This window comes from Synchiropus splendidus, chromosome 18 (assembly GCF_027744825.2).
Source record: "Synchiropus splendidus isolate RoL2022-P1 chromosome 18, RoL_Sspl_1.0, whole genome shotgun sequence".
In the NCBI taxonomy this organism is placed as follows: domain Eukaryota; kingdom Metazoa; phylum Chordata; class Actinopteri; order Syngnathiformes; family Callionymidae; genus Synchiropus; species Synchiropus splendidus.
The window spans coordinates 5,187,567-5,213,820 of record NC_071351.1 but is presented as its reverse complement, the minus strand read 5'-3'; the positions used below and the strand labels follow the sequence as shown (position 1 = coordinate 5,213,820).

At 48.0% G+C, this 26,254-nt stretch overlaps 4 protein-coding genes across 7 annotated transcripts in view; 2 read left to right on the top strand and 2 right to left on the bottom strand.

Moving 5' to 3' along the window:
- Positions 1-638: 638 nt before the first annotated feature.
- Positions 639-11,090, bottom strand: snphb (syntaphilin b). 3 transcript variants are annotated; one of them, XM_053849199.1, is made up of 7 exons: positions 10,917-11,090; positions 7,397-7,518; positions 7,126-7,263; positions 5,570-5,740; positions 5,377-5,484; positions 5,168-5,317; positions 639-5,078 (listed from the first exon to the last, which is right to left on the bottom strand). In XM_053849199.1, exons 2-7 carry the CDS (start codon positions 7,444-7,446, stop codon positions 3,230-3,232), a joined length of 2,466 nt encoding a protein of 821 aa, XP_053705174.1. In that variant the 5' UTR covers positions 7,447-7,518; positions 10,917-11,090; the 3' UTR covers positions 639-3,229. The 3 variants fall into 3 exon arrangements, with proteins under 3 accessions (XP_053705174.1, XP_053705175.1, XP_053705176.1); XM_053849200.1 differs by lacking the exon at positions 7,126-7,263 and having other exon boundaries at positions 641-5,078; XM_053849201.1 differs by lacking the exons at positions 7,126-7,263; positions 7,397-7,518 and having other exon boundaries at positions 641-5,078.
- A 388-nt stretch (positions 11,091-11,478) lies between these two features.
- LOC128749776 (PTB domain-containing engulfment adapter protein 1-like) lies at positions 11,479-13,154 on the top strand. Its single transcript, XM_053849686.1, has 6 exons — positions 11,479-11,532; positions 11,855-11,926; positions 12,248-12,346; positions 12,417-12,554; positions 12,856-12,960; positions 13,038-13,154. Exons 1-6 carry the CDS (start codon positions 11,479-11,481, stop codon positions 13,152-13,154), a joined length of 585 nt encoding a protein of 194 aa, XP_053705661.1.
- Positions 13,155-13,631: 477 nt separating this feature from the next.
- tmem106c (transmembrane protein 106C) lies at positions 13,632-18,529 on the top strand. The gene is made up of 7 exons (XM_053849427.1): positions 13,632-14,103; positions 14,570-14,633; positions 15,820-15,979; positions 16,451-16,591; positions 16,694-16,743; positions 16,823-16,876; positions 17,777-18,529. The coding sequence occupies exons 1-7, from the start codon at positions 13,890-13,892 to the stop codon at positions 17,955-17,957; spliced, it is 864 nt and encodes a 287-aa protein (XP_053705402.1). The 5' UTR covers positions 13,632-13,889; the 3' UTR covers positions 17,958-18,529.
- Positions 18,530-22,177: 3,648 nt separating this feature from the next.
- tns2a (tensin 2a) overlaps positions 22,178-26,254 on the bottom strand; it is a 40,730-nt gene continuing 36,653 nt past the window's right edge. Inside the window, exons 20-28 of one of the 2 annotated variants that reach the window (XM_053850433.1) lie at positions 24,946-25,820; positions 24,708-24,839; positions 24,549-24,644; positions 24,411-24,488; positions 24,280-24,357; positions 24,045-24,213; positions 23,846-23,914; positions 23,593-23,622; positions 22,178-23,362 (exon numbers count right to left, since the gene is read on the bottom strand). In XM_053850433.1, the coding sequence (XP_053706408.1) occupies positions 23,224-23,362; positions 23,593-23,622; positions 23,846-23,914; positions 24,045-24,213; positions 24,280-24,357; positions 24,411-24,488; positions 24,549-24,644; positions 24,708-24,839; positions 24,946-25,820 (1,666 nt within the window). In that variant the 3' untranslated portion in view covers positions 22,178-23,223. Of the gene's footprint in view, positions 23,363-23,592; positions 23,623-23,845; positions 23,915-24,044; positions 24,214-24,279; positions 24,358-24,410; positions 24,489-24,548; positions 24,840-24,945; positions 25,821-26,254 lie in introns of both variants that reach the window. The other variant, XM_053850432.1, reaches the window with a different exon arrangement.

Sequence of the window (26,254 nt, the reverse complement as noted above, 5' to 3'; positions counted from 1 at the left end):
ATGAATAGACTTTTAATGAAACGTACCACTCTGTTGGGAGTCAGAAGTTGTGAAACCATGATTTATTTGCTATGGTTAACATCTGAAGTTATGAGGTAACTGTACTGAAGCACGTCCACTTGGCAGACATTACAATTTCCTACGCTCTGTCAGCAGTTTAATGCATCACCTCACCATTGGGCATTTGGTCAACGCTCCGTGACGCAAAAAGAAAATAAGAAAAAAGGCCGGTTAATGTTCACAGCAGGGATATGACGCTTGTGCACACTATAAACTGAAAGTCAGAGCGGCTTTGAAACATTTAAACTTCAGTCACAACCTGCACTTTGCAACAAGTGAGTTTGATTAACGCACTTCCTTCTGTTTTGTTTATGTTGCTGAAGATAAAGCGATTTAAAGATGGAAATACCTTTGAAATTTAAAAACCCAAGCCTCTCTACTGTTATGGTTTGTTGTCCAAGATGGTTCTGATGTTAAACTGTAGCACGCTCACAACAACCGTTGTTATTTGCCACTGTTTTCTATTCCTGATTTGAATCAAAATATATCTTTGTAGTGGTGAATACTTTTTATTTCAAATGCAGTTTTCCCTACACCACTAGTCAACGTAGTCACTATATATGGGTGCGAACTACTCCAGCTCTGTAGTTAAAAGTGATGTTTGCTGTGTGAGATATGAGCATAAATGAAGACAAGCAGGCGGTTTCCTCCATGCTGTTTAATATCGGGGCTCATGGTCTGGTTTTACAGTGCGGTGGGAGTGTGAACGATGACACACACTTTTGCCATGAAAAGTTAGTTCATTTACATCGGCATCTTCTAGATCTAAGACATATTTCTACACAAGGCAATAGAAGTTGTTCAGATGTTCAAGGGCTATAGCGTCTGTTTACATATCTTTTTTTTTTTTCTTCGGCTATGACACGTTATCGGACACAAGACAAGAACAAAAGATGTGACAGGAAACGTTCTCATACTGACAAACACTCCCACCCTCTCGACCGTCCGCCCTGGCACAGTCCAGCAGCGGGTCCAGGTGCACTATGGGTCACAAATGAAGACCTAAAGTAGCGCTTACTGACCAGTGGTGACTCCTCTGAACTCATCGCTGAACTTATCTTTAAGCACCGTGGAGGCTCAGTCAGGAGGTACATTTACACGCACATTACCCTTGAGTCACCAGTAAAAAAAAAACGTACACAGAACTGAACAGATGAACATGACCCCGCCCCCCCCCAACCTGATGATCAGAGCACGAGAGGAACGACACGTTTCCCTGCGCTCTTGAGAGTCCTCCATCATCGACATGGTCATGACATGGTGAGGATGAAGTCCTCCTCTTCCTCACTTGCTTCCCTCTCATATGGCTTTTATTCAGAAGTGAGAGTCCCAAGTTCACTGTGAACAACTCAGCTGGTCCTCAGCCGGTGGTGGGAAGTCTGCGCAGAGTGGGCTCCTCTTTCTAGCCCATGTGGATTGTTTGCTTACATTTCTAAAGGAATATACGTTCAGTTTTTGCTCCCTCCAGCTGCTCCTTTCTCATGAGGGCAGACTCCGCGCCTTGTGAACACGAGCACTGAAGTGTCCTGCCATGACCTGGACCCTCCACTTTATTTACTTTTCTTTGTTTGTTTGTTTTAAACAATGAATAACACAATATTAACTGTCCTTTCAGCGGCGCTCCTGAGCTTTAGGAAGGATTCGGAACAGGACTCCGTCGTCCGAAACTTGACCCGGCCACTCACACAAGCACTCGCATACAATCTTAACCTTCAAGTAGTTGCTTCTATATTCATAAAGTGAACGTTAGTGCAAAATAGATCGACGCGAAAACATCATTCGAGAACTGAAAAGGCTCTTTCGTGGGGTCCTGCTGGTCGTGTTTGCCTCACCAGTCTCTGACAGTGTGGCCTCTTGTTTGTTTGCAGGCTGCTTGGTTCTGGCCTCCTCTCACGGCCACAGTCCAGCGTTGTTATTGATCAAACACGTAAAACCTCAACACACATTCACATTTGGATGAGTCACTTGACATGACCAAGGCTTTTTCTGAGTAGATCGCCAGACAAACGGACTGTTAGTACAGTGCAGAGAAACACACAAGGTGACGCCTGGACAGGAGGAAAGCCAAAATTTACAGCAAGCAGCGGCGTCTCGCTCACTTCAGTCAGACCCCTCCTCCCCCCAGGTGAATATCTACAGTCAGTCCTGGTTCTTCAGTCGATCAACGCTCAAAAAAAAGCTCATTTGAGGGTGAGCGTGATTTTGGTTGTAAGAAAAACATCTTTGGAAACTGCATGGATCAGTGAGAGAGATGAATGATTCCTCGACGGTGGTTGCTTCTGGAGATGGATTGTCACTTTTATTGACCTCAATAAATACATTTGGCTGATCAACGCTATACTTTACAGGCATCTTAGTCTGAAGCTCAACTTCTGGTGGCTAGTGGTCCTGCGAAGCTTCATGAAACAGTGTCCTCCCTTTCAGAGCCCACTAGGTGGCACTCTTCGCTCTAAGATCATTGGTGTGGAGCAACCATTTCAGTGAACGTCACACAATTTTGAAACAAAGAGCGCCACCTACTGAGCTCAGGAGGACACTGTTTCATGAAGCCTCATCGGCCCGTCACTACTGGTAAGAACGAAGTGCTTGGTGTTGATATTTTTAGTTAGATAAATAAATACAATTTTTTAAAAAGTCACATAAAAGGAATCCACATATTTTAAAAAGGTCAATTCATAATTTCATAATCTGACGATATAGAACAAAATAATGCCAAATACGGTTCTATTAAAACGTTATTATCATAATGCATGTAGTTGCTCAAACCTACCACCAGGTGTATTAGTGAATATTCAGTGTGATGCTCATGTGAAGTGTTTCTACGTCTGGAATCCTCTGGAGGCGGAGCTCAACCTTTGCTGGCGGTGCAACAAAATACCCTTTTGTCATTCAAGCACGAACAGCGATTGAGACTCTCAGCCGCAAATGTGAAGTTATTTTCAAATGAAGTCGTGTTTACAACACTATATTTTCAACAATGACTGGGGAAACTATCAGCATCGGCCACACATTCCTTGAGGTCCATTCAGCTTTGCCAGTCGGAGGTGCTGCAGGAAGCGAGGAGGAGGGCAACAGCCAGGATCCAGCCAGACAGGAGTTGACCACTTCCTGGTTCTAAATGCACCCGTTGGATCGACTGGATCCACGAGCAGCGGCTGGAGACCTCCTCTCATATTATCGACCCCCCTACATCTCCCCCGCCTGCGGGGTAGTGGCGTAACCCGCCCCCTCTGCGCAGCGAGTGCAGTGCTACAGTGCAACAGCCACGCAACAGCGATCCTATATGATACATTGGCTGACCCTCGCGGATCGGACCGCGGCACAACCAGGCCACAGTGGGCACCACAGGGATCGCCACTGCCAGGAGATCCACCAGGAAGTGACGACTCCAGTAGCTTCTCTGGATTGGGCCGCTTTCTTCTTCAGAGGCCCCTCCGCCTGCTGAGTTCCCTGGCGCTTCGACGTGCTGTTGATCATCTTCATCGTCGCTGTCATGCACCTCCATGACAATGACACCTGCTATCTCCTCACTGGGTGGCGACCTCCTTGGTTGGGAGGTGTGTGGCTCCTCTGGTTCTTCTGTCTTCACCTGGGTTGATTCGAATTGTCGAACCTCATTCAAGTCAGTCACATTCAGGCATTCAGGGGTTTCCTCGGGACTAGTGGGGGAATTTAAAGTCTGGAGATGCGTCGCAGCTCCTGCGCCTTCTAAATGTGGCACTTCCTCCGTTGCAGTCTGGCTTCCGCCCGAGCTTCCGTCCAGGCATCCCTCTGGCTGCTGACCTTCTTCCATCACGCTGATCTTTGTTTCCTCAATCATTTCATCCCCGGCGTTCTCCGTGGTTCGGTCCTGAGGACTCTCCATGGAACAAGCCACCGTGGCAGAGCGCGGGATGGCTGACACCAGGGGCGTTTTAGACACTGGAATTGGCTCGGTGGCTGTGCTCATGACCGTCGCTGTCGTCACTGAGGTGGTGGTGGTGATGGAGTCCAGCTCTTCATCGCCTTCATCAGACAGCCAGGTGGACGTGGGGCTGCAGGCCTGCGAGCGGAAGGTGCGCTGCTCTGCGATGGTGTCCAGGTCAGATGGGTATCCAGCTGTGGCCGGGATGGGACAGCTCTCCGTTTGAATGCCTGCCTCCCTGAGAGGGTGCAGGTACAGGTGATGGTGGGACAGACAAGGATGACTCATACAGCCCACTCCTCCCAGGCCACATCGGAAAGGCGCGAGACGATCGGATGTACACAGCTTCTCATAGGTAGAGGAATGCGGCACGGAGTGAGGTACGGACGTGGACATATTGTGGGGAAAGGATCGGGGCAGAGTGTGAGAGTAGGTGTGAGACAGGGAGTTGGGCAGAGAGTGAGCAAACGTTTGTGTGTAGGAGTTGAGCAAGGACGCCGTTTCCTCTGACAGGAAGGCAGCCTCGAGGAGAAGGTCGGCGCGACTTGGGATGCTGACCTCCCCGCAGCACACAAAGCCACTGTCCTGCGTCCCTGCAGCTGACAAACTGGGAAAGTCTGGCCCATTCCCGTTCCGGTCCGCTGCCTTTTCACTCAGTTTGGTGTAGGTTGAGCTCCTAGTCAGCGACCGTGCTGGAGAAGCATCGCAAGAACAAGACCCTCTGCCTCCATCCATCGGCTTGGGGATACCCCCCGGGCTTTCCCCTGACACAGAAGCAGGAGCAGACCCCCCGACCCGGGTCCTGAAACCTGGAATGCCATCCACCTCTTTGGATAATCCAGCCTGAGCTAACTCCATATTGAGCAGCAGATTCTCCAGTTTGTGATTCTGAGTGTTGATATCGTGAAAGTACCGCTGGACCCCGATGTCTCCACTGAGCCCCCCCGCGTCGCTCAGCCGGTCTCGCACAGTGTCGACCGCTTGTTTCAGTTGCTGGATTTCCTGACGGGCTTCCTTCAGGGCCAGTTGGGCCTCCACGCGGTGGCACTCCTCCTCAAACCAGTCCTCCTGCATCCTGCAAAGTCGACCTCGCAACTCATCTATTTCCGAGTCCCTGAAGCGTAGAAAAGGACAAACTAAACATGGGTTCAAGCCAACCAGCTCTCAGGAGCGTAGAGATGGTAGTGGATGTAAACATCTCACCTGTCCTGCAGCGTGTGGATAGTCTCCTTTAGCTTTGCCCGCAGGTGTCGGATACACACCTCCTTCTGTTGTAGGGGTGTGAGGTACTGCTCTGGAGGAGGCGGGCGGATACCGTGGTTGTCGGTGCATGACGTGTATTTCTGGTGGCGTCTGGGATGCCAAAAATAGAGTCCGTCATTTGAAAACTACCCTTTTCTTTTGCAACATACCCTTTGGTGGGGCTGCAGTCGCTTCCTTTGCAGGAGCCCGAGTTGCTGCTGCTACTGAGAGTGGTGTTGCCAAAAGGGTCTCTGTTACTGGGGGCAGCAGGAGTTCGCCTGCATGAAAGTCAGAAGAGGTTAGGCTTTCCTCTTGCAGTCGGTACATTTCCAAATAAAGATGAACTGAATGAGGAAAACACACCGGGATCGAGGAGTAGAAGGGGAGACTGTTGAGCGGCTCGGGGACTTGGTGGCAGAGTGTCCTTTGGTTGGCGACTTGGTGGATGGATAGGCTTTTGTGGGGCGCATTGAGACCATGTATCCAGTCTCCATGGGAACGTAGTCTAGCTCTATGAATCTGCAGTAGTCAAACCTGACAGAGACAACAAGTGGTTAGATCACAGAGCAGCGGGTTTGAAGGGAGCTGCTGCTCCGTCCAACAGTGCTCTCTTGTCGGGCATGGCGTGAGGATTCGTGATGAAACCCTGAGCTGCTGATGCAAAACATCAACAAGCACTCAGGCGATGAGGAGGCCCAAGAGAAGCGACTCTAAAAGCTTTCCAAGAACTACGCTGGTGAGCTCTGCTTCCATCAGCGCGGGCGGCGCTTGTTGGCAATGCATTGTAAACAAGGACAGGAAGTCATTAAATTCTCCTGCTTTTGAGCATCAGATTTCAGAAAAATGAAACGGGAATAAAGGCAAGTGCTACGCAAACAGCATGTGGCGAGATTGGCTGGAACTTGAACTTAACCTGTCGTGGTTTACTCACTTGCTCGGGGTGGAAGCACCAAACTCAACTGTCGTAATGTAAACTGAATCTGAATCTGTCAAGCAAGTGAGCCAGGACTCCCGTTACTAAAGAGCTCCATCTAACTTAGTGAGTCCCCTCATGACACCAGTCGACTCCTCAAGTGACTCTTGAGTGGAAGCACTGAGAACTAAGGTCCTGTGTGCGAAAAGTGAGTCTGAGTATGAACTAAACACTGCCATGTTCACAGTACTCAGTGCTCTGTGATACACAGACAACATGTCTCACTGTTGGTCCTGCTTTTGAGATGAGCCAAAATGTCTGTAATTTTCAATATATTTTCAAAACTTGTCGTAGTAACACATAGGCATAGCTATCTAACTCTATAGTGTGTCTCTCTGTAGCAAGGTGTCGCTTGAAAACAACATAAAAAAAGTGAGTGTAAGCCTCACGTTGTGCACAAAATCCCCTGCAGCGAAGGGCCTGAAAACCCAGAGTGGAATGGGAACTACGCTCCAGGGTTGCCAGGCAGTGACCCACGTAGCAGTCTCTTGCTGCCAAGGACAGAAGCCAAGACAATGAGGGAGTGGAAGGACAGTGTGCAGCAGCTGAAGCAGTGAGCCTTGACAAACAATAGACGGCGTGTGAAGGGTCAGACAGTGTCTCATCTATTGTCCGGGTGACAGCCAGGTAGCAGCTGGACCCTGATTGCCACTTTGAAGGCAATGCCAGGGTCACTCGCTGCTGTGCTTGGACGCGGTGGCACAGATGCAGAGGTGCTGCTCCTCCTTCCCCAGTGACCGCTTGGATCATGTACATGTAGCCACTCGAGGCACAACAGCTTCCAGTGCAAGATACTGCGCTGCCATGTACAGGTATCGATCCTCCATTGACTGGTAAAAAAACAAATGTATTTTGTTTTTTGCCTGCTGGTCCTTTGGTGGCTATAGTACATGCCGTTGCTACAGCTACTGAGCATGCTCTCTGCTGTTAAACCAAAGTGTCTCACGCTGGCGCCGCTTGCACCGGAGCCACTACTGGTGCCGGCACATCCGACCCAGACGCCTGCCTCGGCACCGGGACGGGCGAGGACGCCAGTATTTGCTGCAGGCGTCGTTTTGGCTGCAGCACCTTCAGGGGGTTGAATCTGAGAGGGAAAGACGATGAGAGAGACCACACCTGCGCCGTGGACCATCAGTCGACTCACACCTCCGACGCATGCAGTTACGGCTCCAGGGTAAAATGGAAAAGGCAGCGGGCCTTTTTTATTCGCGACTCACCGGCGAGAGCCTGCGGCCGACCTCCGATTGGCTGGAGCAGGAGCAGACATGAGGCCCAATGGAACCTTAGCTGTGTTCTCGTCTCACTTTCTTTTCCTGTTCCTCATCTCAGCAGCAAGAGCCTGCACACACACACACACAGACACACACAGCTGAGCGCCACTACTGCTGACACGCCGCTGTAGAAGAGCATAACAGTGCAGCAGCCAATCACATTTCTACCTCAGTTCCGACCACTCATGGACTCCGTCCAGAACCATGAAGGTGATTTGAGCGTATATGCACAGCGCAATGTCATCTCTCTCCTCCGTGGCCGACAGTATGATGTGTCTGAGTTTAAGGACCAGGAGAGGTTTGCTCTTAACACTCTTCCTCAACTGGACGGTGAGGTAGCGCTGACATTGTGAGTCACAAAACAGCAAGAACAAATACACTTGGAAAAACTCCACTTTTGCTCCTGGGTAGAACTTTGTAGTACCAAAAGTCCTGTAAAAATTACATTTTTCTTGTATCAAAAAAGTTTTCATCACTTCATTTTTCCACCTTATTTTCACTTTTTTATGATCCTAATGTGCATAAATAATAACATTGTGAACCAATTACCAGTAAACAAATACTTTGCTTGGTCAGTTATTACACACCTTGAGACCGTTTATGTGCAGTATATGGAAAGGTTGAGTTCAGGGCTAACAAAACACTGGATAGTAAACAAAGACACATCAAGCATCACTAAGTTAGAGCGACGACTCTGAGCTTCAATGAGAGAGGATTCTGAAGTGTGTGTGTGATGTATCGATGATACTTGAGTGGCCTTGCCTCAGAGTATGAGACACGCCTCAGTCCCGCCTCAACATGCTTCAATCGTGACGTGACATTTGCAGGCATGAAACAACAGCCAGAATCTCTGGAGCTCAATGCCTTTGAATGCTGGACCAAAAACAATTTGCCCGGGGTCTTGCCTTGCCTCGTCTCTTCTTTGAGCTGAAAGAAAAACAAGCTGTCCAGTTAAGGATTACTGAAGTGAGTTGGGATTACAAGTCTGGCCCAAACAAAGGAAGAGTTGCTCTGGTCTCCTCTGTATGGAAGACCAGCCATCGTGACTCTGGAGTGTGAGGCCTCCGCAGCCCTCCTGCACTTCACCTCAGCCGAGATGACGGCGGGTTTGTGGAGTCAGGCTTGTTATGTAAGAGCATCCACAGCCTGCATCATCGGTGAAGTAGCACACGTGCCGCGTCAGCGCTGACGGGACAGGGAGGAGAGGGGGGTGCGGCAGCAGCCAATCAGGTGAGAGGGCACCACATGTGTCCGGGGTAGTGGTGCAGAGCTGAGGAGGGCGGATTTACTCAAACATCCTTGAAGCTGCTGTGATGAATGAAGACGTCTCCTCCTCAGCTTGGGTGGGATACAAATCCTGTGCCGTCAAACCCATGAAGGAAACCAGTCCTCGGGGAGCTGCTGTCCAGGAGAAACTATGTTGCTGCTCACAAATCTGCGTTTGGGTCCTGATGACCGCAGCAATAATGAATGAGCGCAGGAGCCTGATGTTCTCACATCAGCGGGCTCCTGAGCATCAGCTTTCACGCTGGGTTTCTATTTTTGGTTTTTCTTCTCCTCAGTTGAATTATAGATCTGTGGGCGGCGCAGTCTCTCGCTCCGACTCCAGGAAGATCCAGGCCACACGGTCAGCAGCTGGCATTAGAGGGAACTCAGCACGGTTCTACTCCAGATCTGAAGATGACCGTGATGGACCGGCGCCAACATGGAGTCCTCTCTGACACTTGCATTAGAAGAGAATGACTTGAGGGATTTGAGACGTGAGCTGGTGATAATATTTGCAAAAACAAATATGATATGACGGAAAATACTTGTGTGTGTGTGTGTGGCTGGTATTCGCCAGGTTTGTAGATGCATGACGCCCCCCCACCAGACACTGTCAAATGGAATTTGAGTGTGAATCATTTAACGCTAACTGTATTTAGAGTATGTGTGTATGTAGAGGAACTTAAATGAGGAAACACTAGCTGTTGTTTTAGCCTTCTTTGTTTCTTCTTTTGCAACTATTGTGTGTGTCTTTTTGGGTCCAACGTTACACTTTAGCCATTGGTTTTTCTCAGCGTGTGTGCGCTTGCAGGCCAGATTCATTCATAAGGTGCATCTGTATATTGATGTTTAATGTTTAATATGAATGTGTCGTACTTAATCAAAGAGGACCACAACATTTTTTTTATATTCTACTTGTTGTAGTAAAAATGACGCTAAAAATACCTTAATGTAAAGTCATTCCCTATACTACTATTTTAACATAATATTATTGTTCTACAATTATTTTATTTGCATAATCCGATTCATTGTTATTTCGGCATTTGAAATGTTGGAATAGCAATGAACTCAGCTGGACAGCAGGTGGCAGCAGCCTGACAGAACTCTCTTGCACAAGACACAGAGCAATAGCAGGAGCTCTTACTGCACAGGGGAAAGAGATGAATCTTGATGGTCCAGATAGTTATAGATCACCATCTGCTCCTTGTCACACTATCAACTGTTGCTGAAAGTTTAATTGGACTAACCAACAGAGCAATAAACACGGACACCGCCCCCTCTGGTGCGGAGGTGAACAAGCTGATAATATGGATAGTATTTTCAGAGTGAAAGGGCCACATCTCCTTCACTTACATGACTCTTTTGCTCAGAAAAATGTGATGTCATGAGTAGCCAGTCGCATGTTTTGCCTTGGTGACGGATGCCACACACTGGGAACTTTGTCTGCTCATGGCTCATAGATCACTCTTGCAGCCAAGGAAATTCAGGGCCCAATGGACGGATGAATGTGTCTGCTTCTGCGTCACAAAACAGCTTGACGGACGGTCAGCTCCAGCGAAGACAAGGTGGTGATGGTTCTGAACTTGCTTCTCTGTGGCTGTCCCATCACTGGGTGCAGTGAAGGACAACAGCGGCAACAGACCGACATCAATACGAATGTGTTTTCTTTCTTTGACTCCATGTAGCGGTGCACGATAAATGCACAAACCATTCATGATATCTCTACTATGAGTCAGAGACATTAGTGGCTATGAATGGGCTTGCTGTTGAAGGGAAGACGCACAGTGCGTCACTGACTCAAGTTCATTTAAGAGCTGTCAAACTGAAGAACTGGGAGTAAACATGGAGTCTGGAGCTCATCCAGCGCTGGAGCTCTGTCTCTGAAGGGATTCGGGCCAAAGACAGGACACTTTGCACCTCAGCGGAGATGCTGCAAGGTCAAACTGCTGCGCCAGGAAACTGTCACGACTGTGCTGCTTCAAACATGGATGCCACTCCACTCCACACAGGAAGCTGCACTGAGAACATCTGCGGATGGATGAGAAGCGCGCAGGCCTCAAGAGTCATCTGCCGCCAAGGCTCGCTCGGAGTCTGGATCGGCATCGACCGCTCAAAACAAACTTCCGCAGTGCTGCTCTGTGATGCTCCAGCGCTCACCTCGCTCCGTCCTCAATGACATCCGCGCACGGACGCTCCTTACCTGCGCCATCGGTCCCGCGCCTGCGCCGCCCGTCATCTCACGATCCCACCGTCATTGTCGAGCCCCAAGAATTGTGTCTTCGATGCGGACTGAAGACCAGCTGGAGGTTGCGGGGATCTTGGAATTAACGCCCGGGGAGGAGGAGACGAGGGGGATGCAGGAGGAGGCGCGTCAGGAGACGCACGCTCGGAGGACAGAAGCGTCTGCGTCATATGACGGTTTTAAAGGAACAGCAATAAACGCGACTGTTCAGACCAGAATTGGTTTTCATGAGAGGATGAAAGTGACACTGACGGAAAACATTATATATATTTTTTAATTTTTTTTTTTTGTAATAAAGAAAATGAATAGTTGTATTATGTAATAAAAGTTGGTATTTTCTAAAAGATGTATTTGTGAGGTGTGTGACATGAAGGTTTGATCAATGTTGAGGTGTTCCTGCTGATAAGGAGCAATAAGGAACAGGAGCGAGCGGATGATTAACCGCAGCAGACTTTAACCCTCCGTCTTCAGAAGGTTTCATATGTTCCCACGGACTGCTGAGTTTCTGTTGACCGACACGATGGAAGCAGGCGCGTCAGCCGCGGGCCACAGAGAGATCACGTTTTCTGTCAAGGTAAAGGCTCATTGTTTGTGTGGATCCGCGCTTCAAACTTGCCTGAATCGTTCTGAAAATAAACAAAAATGCCACATCATCCTGGTTATACACGTCTCTCTAAACGGTGGTTTTGAGCAGAACACCTGGCTATTGGAATAAATATATTGGGAATTGTTTTTTTTTATGTCTGTAATCCCTGAAGAAATCATTCATACATTGCTTTTATTCAATATCAATATTGCCTCATTGCTGAGGCTTCAGGGAATTGTGTCTTGTGACCTCTCAATAGAAGACTGTGTGTGGTGTGGTCACTGAGATCTTCCCATTCCTTTTGTCACAGTTCCTGGGCCGAGTGCAGGTCGTCCGACCTGATGGTCTGACTGTTCTGGATGAAGCTGCTAAAAGCCTTCAGGTAAAACCAGAAACGTCAGCGTGTGCTGTGTTTTTATGGAGTGTGAGATTGTAGTGTCTTTAGAGTTGGTCACCTGAGATTTGAATGTAGGGAAAAAATTGAATTTCAAGCTGAGGCTTCACCATCACCCTTCATGTTCTCTCCTTGACTCCAACCAAAGTAGCACTGAACTATGGAGGTGATACTCAGCACCTTATCTTCGTCCATGTTGCAGTTATTCCCTTTAGAAAACCATTTCATTTCACATCTTTATTGTGATGCTGATGATGCTGACACTTCATCCGTGATGTCAAGTGGGATCTAACTGTCACTGTTGCCCAGACTCCGGATCAATACTCGTCAGAAAAAGCATCAAAGAGGACCAAAGTCCACCTCACCATGTCATTAAATGGCATCAACATTTTAGAAAACAAAACAAAGGTGAGGCTCATCAGCACCGGTCTGGGACTTTATCTGTGTGGATCACCTGAACTCCTTCCTGTCCCTTCAGTACCTGCTATACACCTGTCCATTACCCAATGTGTCCTTCTGCGCCGTCCTGCCGTCTTCGCCTGAAGTCTTTGGCTTCGTGGCGAAACACCAGTCAGCTGATATCTTCCACTGTTACCTGTTCCGGAGCAGGAAGTTTGTGAGTAAAACTCAAGGACGTGTCTCAGTCTTACTGGAGAGCTGCAGTGCTGTGCTGCGTCCAGGAAACACCTGTCTTGTTCAAGGTCTAGTCATTGGTCTTGGTTTGTGCTTTCATAGTCTCCAAAATGATATTGAAAATGTTCTTATTTCAAGTCATTATCAAGATACAAGGTCAAAATTGAGAGATAAATGCTGAATAAATTGTGAGGAAAAAGTCAAAATAATACTCGTCATTTAATTTTATTCATCATTTCATTGAATTACTAAGTCCATTTTTTTTATTTTTTTTATTTTTACAGTCTCACGTCTTGGTCACAGTCATTGGTGATGCGTTCGCAGCATCCAGAGAACAAGCGAACCTGAACAATGGACAAGATCTGATAGTGGAGGGACTCAGATATGAGGTCAGTCACCAACACTGGTTTGAACTTCACAATCGTGCTGCGTTGATTTATTTATTTTTACTTTATTTTAATTCCAGAACAGAAAGCTGAAGAAGGAGAATCTGGCTCTGAAAAAGCGGCTGGCGGGACCGCCGTCCGCGCTTGTTTATTTAGACTCAGACATGGAAGGAAACGAGCTCAGTCTTGACATTTGACCCGGTTTTATTTTGAAAAAAAAAAACAAAAAAAAAAACTGTGAATGACAAAAACGTATTCTTCTACCCTCCAAAACTAGTATTTTGACTTGTTTGATGTGTTATTTGATGACTGTACAAAAGCCTATAATAGATTAAAAACGATATCTCACCGTATGACTGCTGTTTGTCAGTCATTTATTTCGGCTCCTAAATCTTAAATTTATTCGGAACGTTTCTGCCTAACTGCTAATCGGACACTAGAGGGCAGCAGCGAAGCGCTCCTACGGGAGCTTTTAGATTTTTAAAAAAAAATTAATTTATTTTTTTATTTTATTTTCTTTTTTTGTCCTCCTCCGGGAGCTGCGACCAGGTACTCGCATAAGTTTGACGTAACTGAGTTCACTTAAACTCAGAACTATAATTATTTTATTTTATTTTATTTGTGAACGCCATTTTCCGAGCGACATTTCGTGAGGCCGGCGCAATGTTGAGAAATCCGACATTTAAAGCGGGCCATTGAACGCACCGCGGTCGGAAGTTGACCGAGCTTGACAGACAGACCACAAACGTGATGGAGACCCGGTCGTGAGCGACACGAGGCCATTTCGTCGCTGCTTCGCCACGAGCGGGGACGAACGAGGAGTCGTTTATGCGTGTTGGGCGATTGTTTCCCAGTGAGACGCCGCTGGCACACCTGTGGAATGGTGACTGCGGAGGACTGAGCGGTTTGTCAGCAGTCAGCCAGCAGCCACCATGGGCCACCGGTGGTCTCGTAGCGGCAGCCTGCTGTCGCTCCTGCCCGACAGAAGAAGCGTCGAGCACCGCACGGAGGCGGACGACTCGGACAACGACTCGCTGGACGGACTCGGTCGGCGGGAGGACATCGCTCAATTCCCCTACGTGGAATTCACCGGCAGAGACAGTATAACGTGTCCAACATGCCAAGGAACCGGGCGCATCCCTTCTGGTGACAATCGCTTTTCCTCCGAACTTTTCTTTCCCTCTCATTTGTCCCCGCGTTGTACCTCGTTAGCCGTTAGCTCACCTGAGCACTCAAACTTCCTGTTGTGGTCGTGACGACTGGCGCGTCACGCACCACGCATTTTGTACCGACTTCAAGCGTTTAAACTCACCTTTTCACACATTTATCGAATGGAAAGTTCGTCCTTGCATAGAAGGCGTCGCCTGCCCCGCTTGATAAACATTGATATCGAGTCATGTCATCACCTTTAGGCCCTGAAAATGTCCATTTAGATATCTGTTAAAGTGCAAGAATCAGCTTAATGTTATGGGTAAAAGGCAGCTGCGATTAATAATCAACACGTATCTGAAGTCAACACAACACAACATTGACTTTATGGCGGTGCAAGTCATCGTTCGTGTCGTTGTGTAATGTACAAGCGGATGAACGTGTGTCTCTGTGTCGTTGCCAGGTCAAGTGAATGAGCTGGTGGCGTTGATCCCATACAGTGACCAGAGACTGCGGCCTCAGAGAACGTGAGTCGCCTGGAGAACTGTGACACCAGGAGTGGTTTGTCTTTATAATGGATGTTGGGTGACTCAAAAATATCTTTCAAGCTCTCATCAAAAGAAGGAAGCCAGTTTAAAATGTAAACAACGCTGCGGAGCTCGTGTGGTGCAGCTTATATGAGTGTTTATTTCAGTCTTCTCTGGTGCCTCGTTCACGCCTTCCATGACCAAGCATAACATGACGTTTTTGTTATTATTAGATCACATATTCAAAATGGTGACGTTCATACAATTCAGCCAGTAATTCTTCTTCAGAGACTGAGAAGGAGCAGAGTGAAGAATTTCCCCTTTTTTTCAGTGGTTGCCCTATGTTGTGTTGTGTGTTATTGTCGGTCATGTTTGTGTTCCTCACTTATTTTGCTGGTTTCTGTCAGTTTTCTCCTTTTGTGTATTGCTAACCTTCAGTTACCTTCTTCTCCAGATTAGTCTTGAACTTTCTGTGTCTGATTCATCTTCCTGAAAACCCTCATACTGTGCAGGTTTTTCCATTTCCTTTTGCCGTTCCGTTTCATGCGTCTCAGTGTGGTTGTCGCACATGGTTGGATGACGATCCCTCTCCTTCTCTGCTCCTCCTCATCAGGACGTAGTTTCAACAGTCTTTGTGGATGATCCAGTAGCAGTCTATTTCTGACTAACTTGGTTCTTGTGTGCTGTTTCCGTGTGAAAATTTCACCTCCGATACTCGGATCTAGTCTCTTTCCATGAATTGTCAAGGACACGTTACTATGCACATTTAAATTTGATTTAATATCAAGCCATTTTTATCCAGTGTTCTCCATTAATGCCATGTGTAAACGGCACATGATTCATTTGTTCTGACTCCGGCTATCATTGATGTATAGGATGAACCATTTGGGGCCCAGATCTGAGCCTTGAGGCACTCCACATTCTTCATTTAACCTTATCTGGCTCCACGTGCTGCGGCCTCCTGCTGTGTTCTCATTTTACAGCATTTGTAAAGGGACTGTAACCTGCTTATCTCCGGGGCCCCACGGATAAAGGGATCAGTGTTGGTGATCAACAGTCTAAAAGTGATAAAGTCTTGTGCGCACTCTGTCACCAGGATCAATGATTATAAAAACCCGAATCCTTTGTTAAAATGGCTGCAAACCTATTGTGAGTTTCTGACTGGATTCCCTTGTTTTGGTGGCAGGAAACTGTACGTGGTCCTCTCGGTGATCCTGTGTCTCCTGGCCTCCTCGCTGGTGGCTTTCTTCCTCTTCCCTCGCTCCGTGGTGGTGGTGGACGCTGGCGTTCGCTCGGTGATCGTGCACTTCGATCACATCAACATGAGGGTCCTCATGAACATGACGGTACGCTTTGATATCAACAAACCTGTGAGCACATGTGATCATGATTGTATTTGTGCTTCATCCATGGCACACCGGACTGGTCCCTGTGTGAGGACGAGGCTGGGAAGCTCAACCCAAATGATGCTCTGTGTCCCCACAGAGGTGTCCATGACCTTCACTATTGTCGCTTTTCTTTTGAAACTCTAGATTCCAGCGGAGAGGCTGTTGTTGCAGTCGCACCCTTCTATGGGGAATGTTTACTCTGACTGCAGTGGCCTCTCTCAGCTGGCAAACATTTAGGTGTTAGTTCAGCCTCTGAATTCTGTGCTTTAGATGAACAGTATTTGGATTTATGTGCCTCTGAATGGTGTGTGGTGCTTCCATGTCGTGGTAACTCTTTTCCTAATGTCAGCAACCTTGGCTTCAAAGCTCAGAATGTTGGATAAAAATGACAATCTTAGGAAAATGTTTGTTTTTTTTTACTCCCATCAGAGCACGCTGAACTTCAGCAACCCCAACTTCTTCTCAGTGCTGGTCCAGAGTGTCAGCTGTCAGGTTCTCTACATGAAGACAGTCATCGGGTCGCAGCAGGTCGACAGCGCCACCACGATCCTGCCCCTCAGCGACAGTCAGGTCTGTGTCTGGGTGGTCAAAAGTGAAGCCACAGTTTTGCCTTTAAACTCGTGCTGTCCTTTTATTACTCGGTCCATAGTCATGTGACCTGTTGTTCTGCAGGTGAACTACACGGTGAGCGTGGAGATCGGGAGGAGCGCCCCCTATGTCTAGTGAGTATTAGACCAGTGGGTTTTGTTTTCCTGCAGCGTCACAGGCTCCAATTCATTGGCTGCATTCTGTTGTCCACAGCGCCTTCTGCACCATGCAGAGCATCAAGGTCCATAACATCGTTGTGCTGATGCAGTAAGTCTCACTGTTTCATGGTTCTTCCATTGTTCAGGGCTCACAACATCGCCAGTGAAATGGTCCTAGAAATAGTGTTTGCCTTTGATCTAGTCTGTGGAGGTTTCAGTGTAGTTTGGTAAGCCGCAGTCGTCCCTCAGCACACGCTCTCCACATCGGCCTGTTTCACTTCCCCTAACTCTCATGGTGAAAGCACAGGAAAGCCACTGTCCCAGAAAGATCTGTGGACACTGGAGCCTGAATCTGGAGAGGTTTATCTGCCACGTAGCTGCTGACTCAGCAGAAGAAAGGCCGCCAATTTGTGGGTGAAATTCCAGCGTGAGTCATCAAGATAAACTGAAGTCTATTGACACATAAATCAATAGTGAACTGCAGGTTTGTTTCAGTGGTTTCTCTCTCCGAACTCACAGTGTCTTGTCCAACTCGACAAGATGGAGTGCGTGCTGTTCTCCGGATACAAGATCTGCTCACTTCTGTTTTCTGTCTTATCAGCTGGCGGCAGGCTGAAGTGTCTTCCACGTCATGTGGAGTTGTGAGCACCCCGGCGGTCTCACTCTAATACTCTCACGCGACCGCCGTATTGATAATAATGTAAACCTCCACATGGTGAAATGTTAAAAATCTCTACCTGAGATCTCAGCGCGTTACTCAGTAGCGACACTGACTGAGGGTTCGAGTCCCTGCATGGGCACCGAGGCCGGGTCCTTGGTGTCAAGCTCCTTTAGGATGACAGGAAGTGACTCTCAGTCTGCAGTGCGACTTGCCGAGTCAGTGCAGCTCACCTGGATGAGACCCTGTTCTGTTGGACAGGAAGTGAAGTAAAGAGAGGAACCTAGACTCCTAGTTTCTGTGCTGCTCTCTGGACTCGCTTTCACGCTGCTCCACATGTCTCGCCCGCAGAACCACCGTGAAAACCTCCTACATGGTGCGATCGTCCCAAAACAGCCTGGAGGCCTATCGCTACATAGACTGTGGCTCCAACAGCACCTTCCACCTGAGGCCTCTGCGACACCACCACCGTCACCCAGCCTCCCACTCCCCCACACCTCTCCCACACCTGGGCGAGGGAGCATCCATTTAGCCTCCTGACTCGCTTTGACGTTTTAATTCTAGTTTTCTGCTTCTTTTTTTTTTTTTTTTAACGCAGCCATGCGCTCTGGAGATGTCAGCGGTCACATGGCGCAGGAGTCTGACCTCACTGGAGCCTGTCTGGAGATTGACAATGACTTTTTATTGAGGAGCGAAGCTGGAGTTTCTGCTCCCGAGCTCTTCCTGTGTGCTGCTGTGCTGCATTCTCAGACTAATCTATTTATCAAACTTTCTCTTTCTGACTTGAGGCTGCTGCAGGAAGCTATTTAAAATGAGCTCACGACTTGTTTATCGCCTGAAAGGGAGCTGTTCGATCATGAAGCTTAAATACACAAGTCTTGTTGTTCATATTTCAGTTGCGTGTGTGCGCTGACCTCTGTTCTTATTACACGGGAGCAGTTCTCTTGAAGAAATGCCAGCTATTTTACGGAAAAGGGACTCGTATGTAAATGTGGGAATGGGCAATTTAATCTGATTTTGGCTTTTAAAATGGTTGTTTTTCTAACTTTGTGATTCTCAGAGACATTAAAGGCAAGTTTTTTTGTGAATAAAATGATGAAATCAAATTTGTTTGCTCCTATTTCACGGGACTGCATCTGCATTGGATGCTTCGTTGTGTATGTCGCAGCTATTTTGCTGATGAAGCTTCATGTAACGTGCATTTTCAGAGCGGCTCACCGTTGAACTGTTAAGATTTGTAGAGCGACATTTGGTGTAGCATCATGTCGACTCGCCACAAGTACGTTGCCAAACCGGACCAAGGTTATCATTGTATTGGATGTTTCATTAGTTTTGGTTTAGTTATGAATTTTTCTCTTTTGAAGTTAGTTTTGTTATTGAGAAATGCCTTGTTTCACTTTAGTTTTTATTAGTTTTTAGTTATTTGTTTGGGGTTTTTTCCCCTTCAATATGGGGTGTTGGCACATGACTGAAAATTGAAGTTGACGCTATGTAAAAAAAAATGCATAAAGTTTGGAAGGATGACACTTTTACCCGAACACCACCATCGCGCTCGGGATGCACTCGACCACCTGAGACTCAGGAATGACTGGTGTTGTCTGATCTGGAACAGAAATAAACCCTGTGAAGCCTGAGCCATGAGATAGTTGACAGAGCTGCAGTTCTTTTAAACTGATGTCTCTATTGGTCCATGTGAACCATTTAAAATATCCATGTACGTGTGTCCCTCATTTAATATACCTGCTCATTGAGCTTAAATAGTCCCATTTGAATACAGAAAACACTGAGCAGAAACACTGACACCATCGTGTTCCTGTGGCTTGTTGGGGTACACGCCGCGACAAGCCACAGAGCAGGTTGCAGGTTCAAGACACGGCTGAGGTGGAGGTTGGTGAATTCAGTTTTCTTGAGTAACTTGTTCAAATGAGGAGGATAAACAGAAGAAACGAAAAGTTTCGTGTGTCTGAGGGTAGCTCGCTGGGATGGACACCTGTGCCAAGTGCGTGGATGGTCGAAGGTTCGAATCACACTTCAGTCATGTTTCTCTGAATGTGAGAGGCATATGTTCCCGGAGCTCATGTTTCAGTGTGAACGGCTGTGGTCGAATGGTTAGAGCAACATCCCCTGCTCAAGTGTGGAAACCTCGGTCCGTTGGAACACCGCCTCTAACCACTCCACCAAGAAGGTCGGAGGCTGACAGAAGGGTGTGGGTTGTTTTAGCTTCAGCTGTCAGGTGTGAGCGCAGCAGACATGGGAGATGAAGAGTTGGGCCTGCATGGACTTCAGGAGAGGAGACAACATCATCATGTGCAGCGCCACCATGTGGTCAGAAGTCTGCTCCGTTTGGAGTTTCATCTCTCAAGTCGCTCTCACACCATGTTTTAGGTTTGTCCAGAGGAAATAAAGAGCCGTGAACGGGACTTGAACCTACTGAAGTGAGGACAGGAGATGCAAGAGATGAAGCTGTCTTGCTGCGTGAGCTACAGACAGGAGGATGGACGGCTGCTGCAGGTGTGGACCTCAGAACCAGGACCAGTCCTTGGAGGCCTCACCTGGTGCAGAACTGTTTTCATAACATCATTGTGAGGATGAAAAAGTCAGCGATGGCACCATCTAGTGGCTTCTATTGGTAACAGTTTCAGATGGGAAGTATTTTAATTCATTTTCACATTATTGTTTATCTTGAGCACTGTGGAAACCTGTTGTGTAGGTCACATGACCAGATGCTCTCCTTATCCCAGGGTTCATCATCATCAACTGAGGTCTTTATTGGTCCGTGTGAACGATTCAAAACACGTCAACTTGACATCTGACATGATGCGTTCAGGGTCGCAGCTGAGTGCGGTTCCGGTGATGAGAGGAGACAGACTGCGGACACGTGTCTGCGTCACAGTGAAAACAAGCTCGGCAGCAGCGCAGGTCTGACGTGTGTGACGTCATTCACAACCGATCCCTTTCCTCTGACAACAACAGCAGCGCCGTGCTAACTGTTAGCATGTTAGCTCAGGCGAGTCCACTGTCACTGACCCAACACGGAACACTCTTCCATCGTGAGGCCGTGGTGTCGAAGCGGTTCGCTCCTCCAGGAACCGCATCGTCTCTACAAACCAAACGAAGGCTGAGGAAGCGCGTCACCGTCCGCCGCCGATCAAACTTCCTCCATCACCGTGATCAGCTGCAGCCGCGGCGTCGTCAACCACAGGTGGGTCGAGCAGCCAAAAAAATGTTACTTCAGAATAAAAGTAAGTAGAAGTAAAAAGTAGTCATTTGAATAATGACTTGTGTAAAAGTAAAAAAAAAGTACTTGGTGAAAAAAACTACTCAAGGTGTGGAGACAAACATGAAAGGTGCCTCTCCAGCTCTCCTATTTCAGATTTCTTTGACTCTATGGATGCAAAGTCGAAAGTCTTCATCAGAGAGGCTGCTGGTTGTGCTGGTCATACAAGTCGGTGTCGAGGTAATTTCTGATGGAGTCAAGGCTGATGGCCTTATACATTGTTTTCAAAAGAATGAAGTCTGCACATGATTCTTACCCTTCTACTGTGTCGGCTGTCGAGCGGCTGATGTTTGACGCACTGTGGTTTGTCACTAAATGTGAGTAATATTACACAAATGTATATACTCATCACTTCTAGTTGGCTAGAAATCATATATGATATATTCACATATAATATTAAGAAATGTTTAAAACGAATAACAGTTAAAAAAAAGTTCTTGAACGCTGAAATCTGCCTTTGTTTAGGCAAACAAAGAAGACACCGCATACAGTAGCTGCCGTTTTAACAGCGAACATGCTTGTAATGTGAGGCTTGTGAGGGATGTTCCTCTTCTTCTTCATGGTCAGCATTGCTGAGCGACACCGTCAGTCCAGTGTAAACAACTCAAGTCTTGCCGCGCTGAGGTTGGATATGGTCACGTGACGAGACGGCACCGCGACGGCTACGTTTGATTGGCGAAGCAGAGTCACGTGGTACAACACAAGTGACGTCACGGACTTGACATGCCGCGCCTGGCCGACAGCTGTCGTAAAATCAGCCCAGACAGATAGAGAATAAACAGACTCTAAATCATTTCAAAACGCTTCTTTATGAAATAGTTAAAGACGAAAACGAAGGACAATTTTTTTTATCGTTTTCATTAGTTTTGTAAACTGACACTACAGTTTCAGTTGTCGTTATATGCAAAACGAAAAAGCTTTTATTTTTATTTCAGTTCACGAAATAGATTTTACAATTTTACTTTTCGTTTTTTCGTTAGTTTTCGTTCACTTTCATAACCTTGAACCGGACACGTATATACCGTGACTGTCATGACGGCCCCGTTAAACAATAATAATAATAAAAAAATAGTAATAAAGCCAAGGAAGTAATAAAAAGAAGGACATACACGGACAAATATTCATTGTACTAGCACTGAATTTGGCCCCCAAGTAGCATGAGGTTTAATTCATGCGCATCCCAACAGCCCTGTCCCCTAAAAGGAATCACTAGATGGCGCTATGTGCTCTACAATAACTGGTTTAAAAAATAATACCAATGAAACGTCACCTACAGCGCCACATATCGGCTGCGGTGGTTGGAGGTTTTATTCTGACCAAACAAGAGCGCAGAGTTACATCGAGTTTCATGGAGTCTGAAGACTAAAGAGTCAAAATATATTTTATCCTGACAGAAAACCAGCCAAAAGAGAGCTAAATTGACTCGGATTGAAGAGAACAGATAAAAAAAAAAAAAGCCAGTAAGACACAGAGCGTTGTGTACCACATCAGTTATGTTTAATTCCATCGTCTTGCATACAAAATAACATGTGTACGGCTGCATACAAAGGTCCTATATAGCTGCGTGTGGAAATATATTACTACATGAGATGGACATTACTGGAATATATTATCGCTGTGTTTCTCTAACACTAAATAAATGCAGAGTAAAAATACAGGGAGCAAGTACAAAAATAGAGCTGGATAAAAAGCTTATTAATGCAAGAGTGCGTCATCTTTGGTTCGCCACTGTCCGTGTGTGTGTGTGTGTGCGTGCAACTGCTGGATGTGCAGCAGTGAACAAACCCCTTAAAACCACGTCGCCGACTTTTCTACAGCCTTTCACTGCATATGCTTTCCTTCACATGCACACACGAGTCAGCACAACGTTCCTCTTCACTCTCATCTGTCCGACTTTTCTCTTCCTTTAGTCACATGATTGTCCTTTCTGGAGGTCAGTGAGCTGCACGACGTTCGAGTTAGTTTTCCAACAAGGAACATGGACGATACTAAACGTCTGTCAATGGTTTGTTAGAAGTGAAGTCTTCAGTGCAAAGAAAGCTTTTGCCCCGGGTGATGGGACACCAGGGGTCTGGACGTGAAAACTGTTCTGACTTGCTTCTGAATTTGAATTTGATGCAGAGTTTTATTTGACCCCTTCATGACTTTTTCACCGGTGAAAGCAGCTTATTATTGCACTTTTGTGGGTGTTGTGTGATGTTTACTTGGTTCACACTCGTTTCCTATGAACAGCTGCAATGGAAGAAATGCAGGAATGACATTAGTGAAGGTGGTTAATGGACTGATTCTCCCTCGAGGACACCCTCAGCTCTTCTGAGCAAAGACTGAGGCCAACAGTGTCCTGGGTCTTTCCAAAAAAAACCCAACAATGACACGACGAGGCTCGTGGTCACAATGTTTCGCTGGTTTCTTTTCCTTCTCTCATCACCAACTTCAATACACACGAAGGCAAGTAACGGTCCGGGTGCAGGATGAGGACCGTGTTCTTGCTTTTTTTTCCCGGGACATTCTGTGCTGCCGTCTACCGGCGCTGTGACAACATGACTTTGTTGATGAAGTTGACAATGGCCAGGGCCGGTTGTTCTGGGTCCAGCTCCGCGAACAGATGGCAGACGTTCTCAGCTGAGCTGCCGGGCTTCTTCGCTACGAAACCAAAGATCCTGACAAGTAAAAACAACAGAGTAATATGAAGCAGTGAAAGGAATGTGGAGTGCTGAATGTTTAATCCAGTAAAAGAAAGGGACCTCAGATTTCACCCTTAGAGAAGACGGTACGGTATGAATCTAAATCGCATCGTTCCCTCACTCGTGAACAAGATACGCTATGATCTTTGGTACTAGAGTTTCAGCCAAGGCCTCAGCATGCTCACATCCCATTCCTGAGTACTCACTTAAAGGCAGAAGAATCTGAGTTAGTCCACCTAGAAGCAGAAAGAGAAGAGACTCAGACAGACGTGCACAGACACACGAGCGAAGGGCATCTCACAAACACACACACACACACACTGGGTTATTCATGCGCTGACAAAGGCACCAAACATGCCTGAGCTCAGGCAACAATGCACTGCTTGGACGCTGGAGGAGAAGGTGGACGGCTGATGCACGTCTGGGTTAGTTCGACTTTTCCCCGCAGAAGAAAGTTACCTCCTGTCTTTTGGGTCGACGCTGCTGAAGGTCACACTGTTCACCGGGTAATGCCTTCGAAAGAAAACCCTGGAAACAGAGAAAAGCAGGTGTAGTTACACATCAGCGCACCAGCAGGGGGCAGCAGTGAGGCAGTGAAAATACGTCAGAAATAGCAGTTGTGAAATGCTTTGCGTCTGGGTGATTCACAGCCTCTCACCTGCGCTGGCTGTCAGTCAGCGTGATGCCCTGCGATGTGACCTTGAACTGGACCACGGTCGCCGAGGGCCGTGGGCTCCGGCCGAACGTAGCGTCGGTCGCCTTGGCGATGGCCTGCGGGCCGGTCAGGGATTCGGTCTCCACAGAGTTCAGGAAGAGGACGTTACAAGCTGCGGGAGACGCCAGCGGCTCTCAGTGCCAGACTCTCTCTTTTCTAACCAAGACTGGGGTATCACCTGCTCCTTGCTTCAGCAAGTCGGCCGCCGTGCTAACGTTGTTGACCGCTTGGGCTTCCTGCACGTCGCCGATCAGATCTGCAAACAGGAGGGGTGTCAGCCGAACGCAACCGACAACTAAATGGTCCGACCTTTCTCCAGGATCTTCAGGGCGCAGGGCAGGGAGATGGGCGTGATGGCGTGCTGGTAGACCAACGCTGACAGACTCCCTGCAGACAGACAGGCGTTGGAAAGCCATCCCAGGGCCACGTGACTCCGCCCACACTCACCGAAATACGGCTCATTCTGACAGCCTTTAATCTTGACACCGCGAGGGCCGGTCTCTATCAGGAAGTGCCTGACCAGCTGGTCCAGAGGATCCGCCCCTGCAGCAGGACCACTGAAGGTAATGCCAGATAAACTTTGGCAGAGAAAGGACATGGGGGCACCTTTGCTGCTGTGGGAGCTGACGTTTGGAGGAGGAGTCGCCACCTTCAGAGCCAAACCATAGGCACCCTGGAAGGAGTTGCTGTCCCGGATGAGGAAGTTCCCTGGCTCCCGCTCCTTCAGAGCTCTGATAGCTACACACAAGACAGACAAGAGTCCAGCTGCATCTCACTCTGTTCTGCTGCCATACACTTCTCAGCTCATTCCTTCTGATGGACTTGTTAAAGGAAAAACGCTGACCTTGCTCTCGGGAGATTCCGGGCTTGTACCAGAACCTGGAACTGTCCTGCACAAACTTCACACTGACCCTGCTTCCATCCTCGGGCTCCACTTCCTCTGACTCAGTGGGGGGCGGGGCTATCTCCCCCACGGTGGGCGAGAAGGTGACGTGAAGCTGTGTGCTGCTGCTGGACCCGGGCCTCGCCCCGTCGCTGGGTGGACCCGGCAGAGCCGCTCTCTTCTCCGGCACAGGTGGCTGGGGGTGCGGTAGAGGGATGGAGATGGTGGAGTAGTTGGGGTGCAGCTGTGGAGAGTGAGGGGAGAAGCAATGCCTCCGGTGAATGTCAGAAGCCGGGGGGTGCCCGTGTGCGTGGTTCTGAGGATCAGGCCCAGTCAGCATCAGTCTTCTACCCAAGGTGGCGAAGCCTGGAACTGGGATTTCGGCCGGGGCACAGCCGTCTGTGCAGTCTCCTGAAGCTCTGGTCGGAGAGGTAGGCACGCTTCTGGAGGCGGGGGGCGAGGTGGGCTTGGGGGATTTACTGGAGTCTGGAGTCTGGGCCAGACCCTGGGGTTCAGCATGAGTCACAGTAGAAGGCACGACAGCAGCCTCGGCCGGGTCGGACTGCCGAACGGTGAGTGGACACGGTTGGTGCACTGGTGGTGAGTGCTGGGGGTTCTCCTGACCAGATGTCCCAGAGTCTTGTGAGGACCGGGGTGACAGTGTACTGGAGCTGCAGTGCTGCTGTAGGATCTGTTTCGGAGAGTCTGTCAAGGCAGTGCAGTGGTTGTGGGTGCGAGTGTCTGAGGACTCTGGCTCTGTGGGCTGCGAGCCCTCGCCGTCACTGCCGATGATGTCCGTGGTCCGGATCTCATACTCTCTCCCTCCTGGGCTCGGACTGGAGAGAAACACCATCAGTTTATGAGTTGAACTCACTTACATTCACTGTTTTATTGGCTCTGAGGTAAGTGGGGATTTAAATGGTCTCAGCTGGTTTCCAAAACATTGGTGAGTCGATTCGCCTGTGATTCATCACAAGACATTTTTCTGATCCGTTCTTTCCAATTTCCACTCGCTCCTCATCCCTCATGTCCTCTTCGGCGAGTATCAAACCCAAGGCCTGGGGGCTGTATTTGCCCTGCTAAGTCATTTTATATGGCCCGTGATATTTAAATTTAATTTCTAAATTTAAAATTCAGTTCAATATATGTCAAGGAGAAAAACTACAGTGTCTCTTGTGCTGTGAGGCAGAGCCAGTTGTGAACAAGAATTAGGCTCCAAAAATGAAAAGAGAGATTGATACCACATTGTTTAAGACTCATGACTAAATGA

Excerpts from the sequence above, each read along its gene's own strand:
- tmem106c (XM_053849427.1), top strand. The coding sequence starts at position 13,890 with ATGGGCCACCGGTGGTCTCGTAGCGGCAGCCTGCTGTCGCTCCTGCCC. Across the intron at positions 14,634-15,819 it reads AGACTGCGGCCTCAGAGAAC|GAAACTGTACGTGGTCCTCT; the intron begins GTGAGTCGCCTG and ends TTTTGGTGGCAG. Across the intron at positions 16,592-16,693 it reads TGCCCCTCAGCGACAGTCAG|GTGAACTACACGGTGAGCGT; the intron begins GTCTGTGTCTGG and ends GTTGTTCTGCAG.
- snphb (XM_053849199.1), bottom strand. The coding sequence starts at position 7,446 with ATGTCTGCTCCTGCTCCAGCCAATCGGAGGTCGGCCGCAGGCTCTCGC. Across the intron at positions 5,485-5,569 it reads CCTTCTACTCCTCGATCCCG|GCGAACTCCTGCTGCCCCCA; the intron begins GTGTGTTTTCCT and ends ACTTTCATGCAG. Across the intron at positions 5,079-5,167 it reads ATCCACACGCTGCAGGACAG|GGACTCGGAAATAGATGAGT; the intron begins GTGAGATGTTTA and ends TCTACGCTTCAG.
- LOC128749776 (XM_053849686.1), top strand. The coding sequence starts at position 11,479 with ATGGAAGCAGGCGCGTCAGCCGCGGGCCACAGAGAGATCACGTTTTCT. Across the intron at positions 11,927-12,247 it reads AAGCTGCTAAAAGCCTTCAG|ACTCCGGATCAATACTCGTC; the intron begins GTAAAACCAGAA and ends ACTGTTGCCCAG. Across the intron at positions 12,347-12,416 it reads TTTTAGAAAACAAAACAAAG|TACCTGCTATACACCTGTCC; the intron begins GTGAGGCTCATC and ends CTGTCCCTTCAG.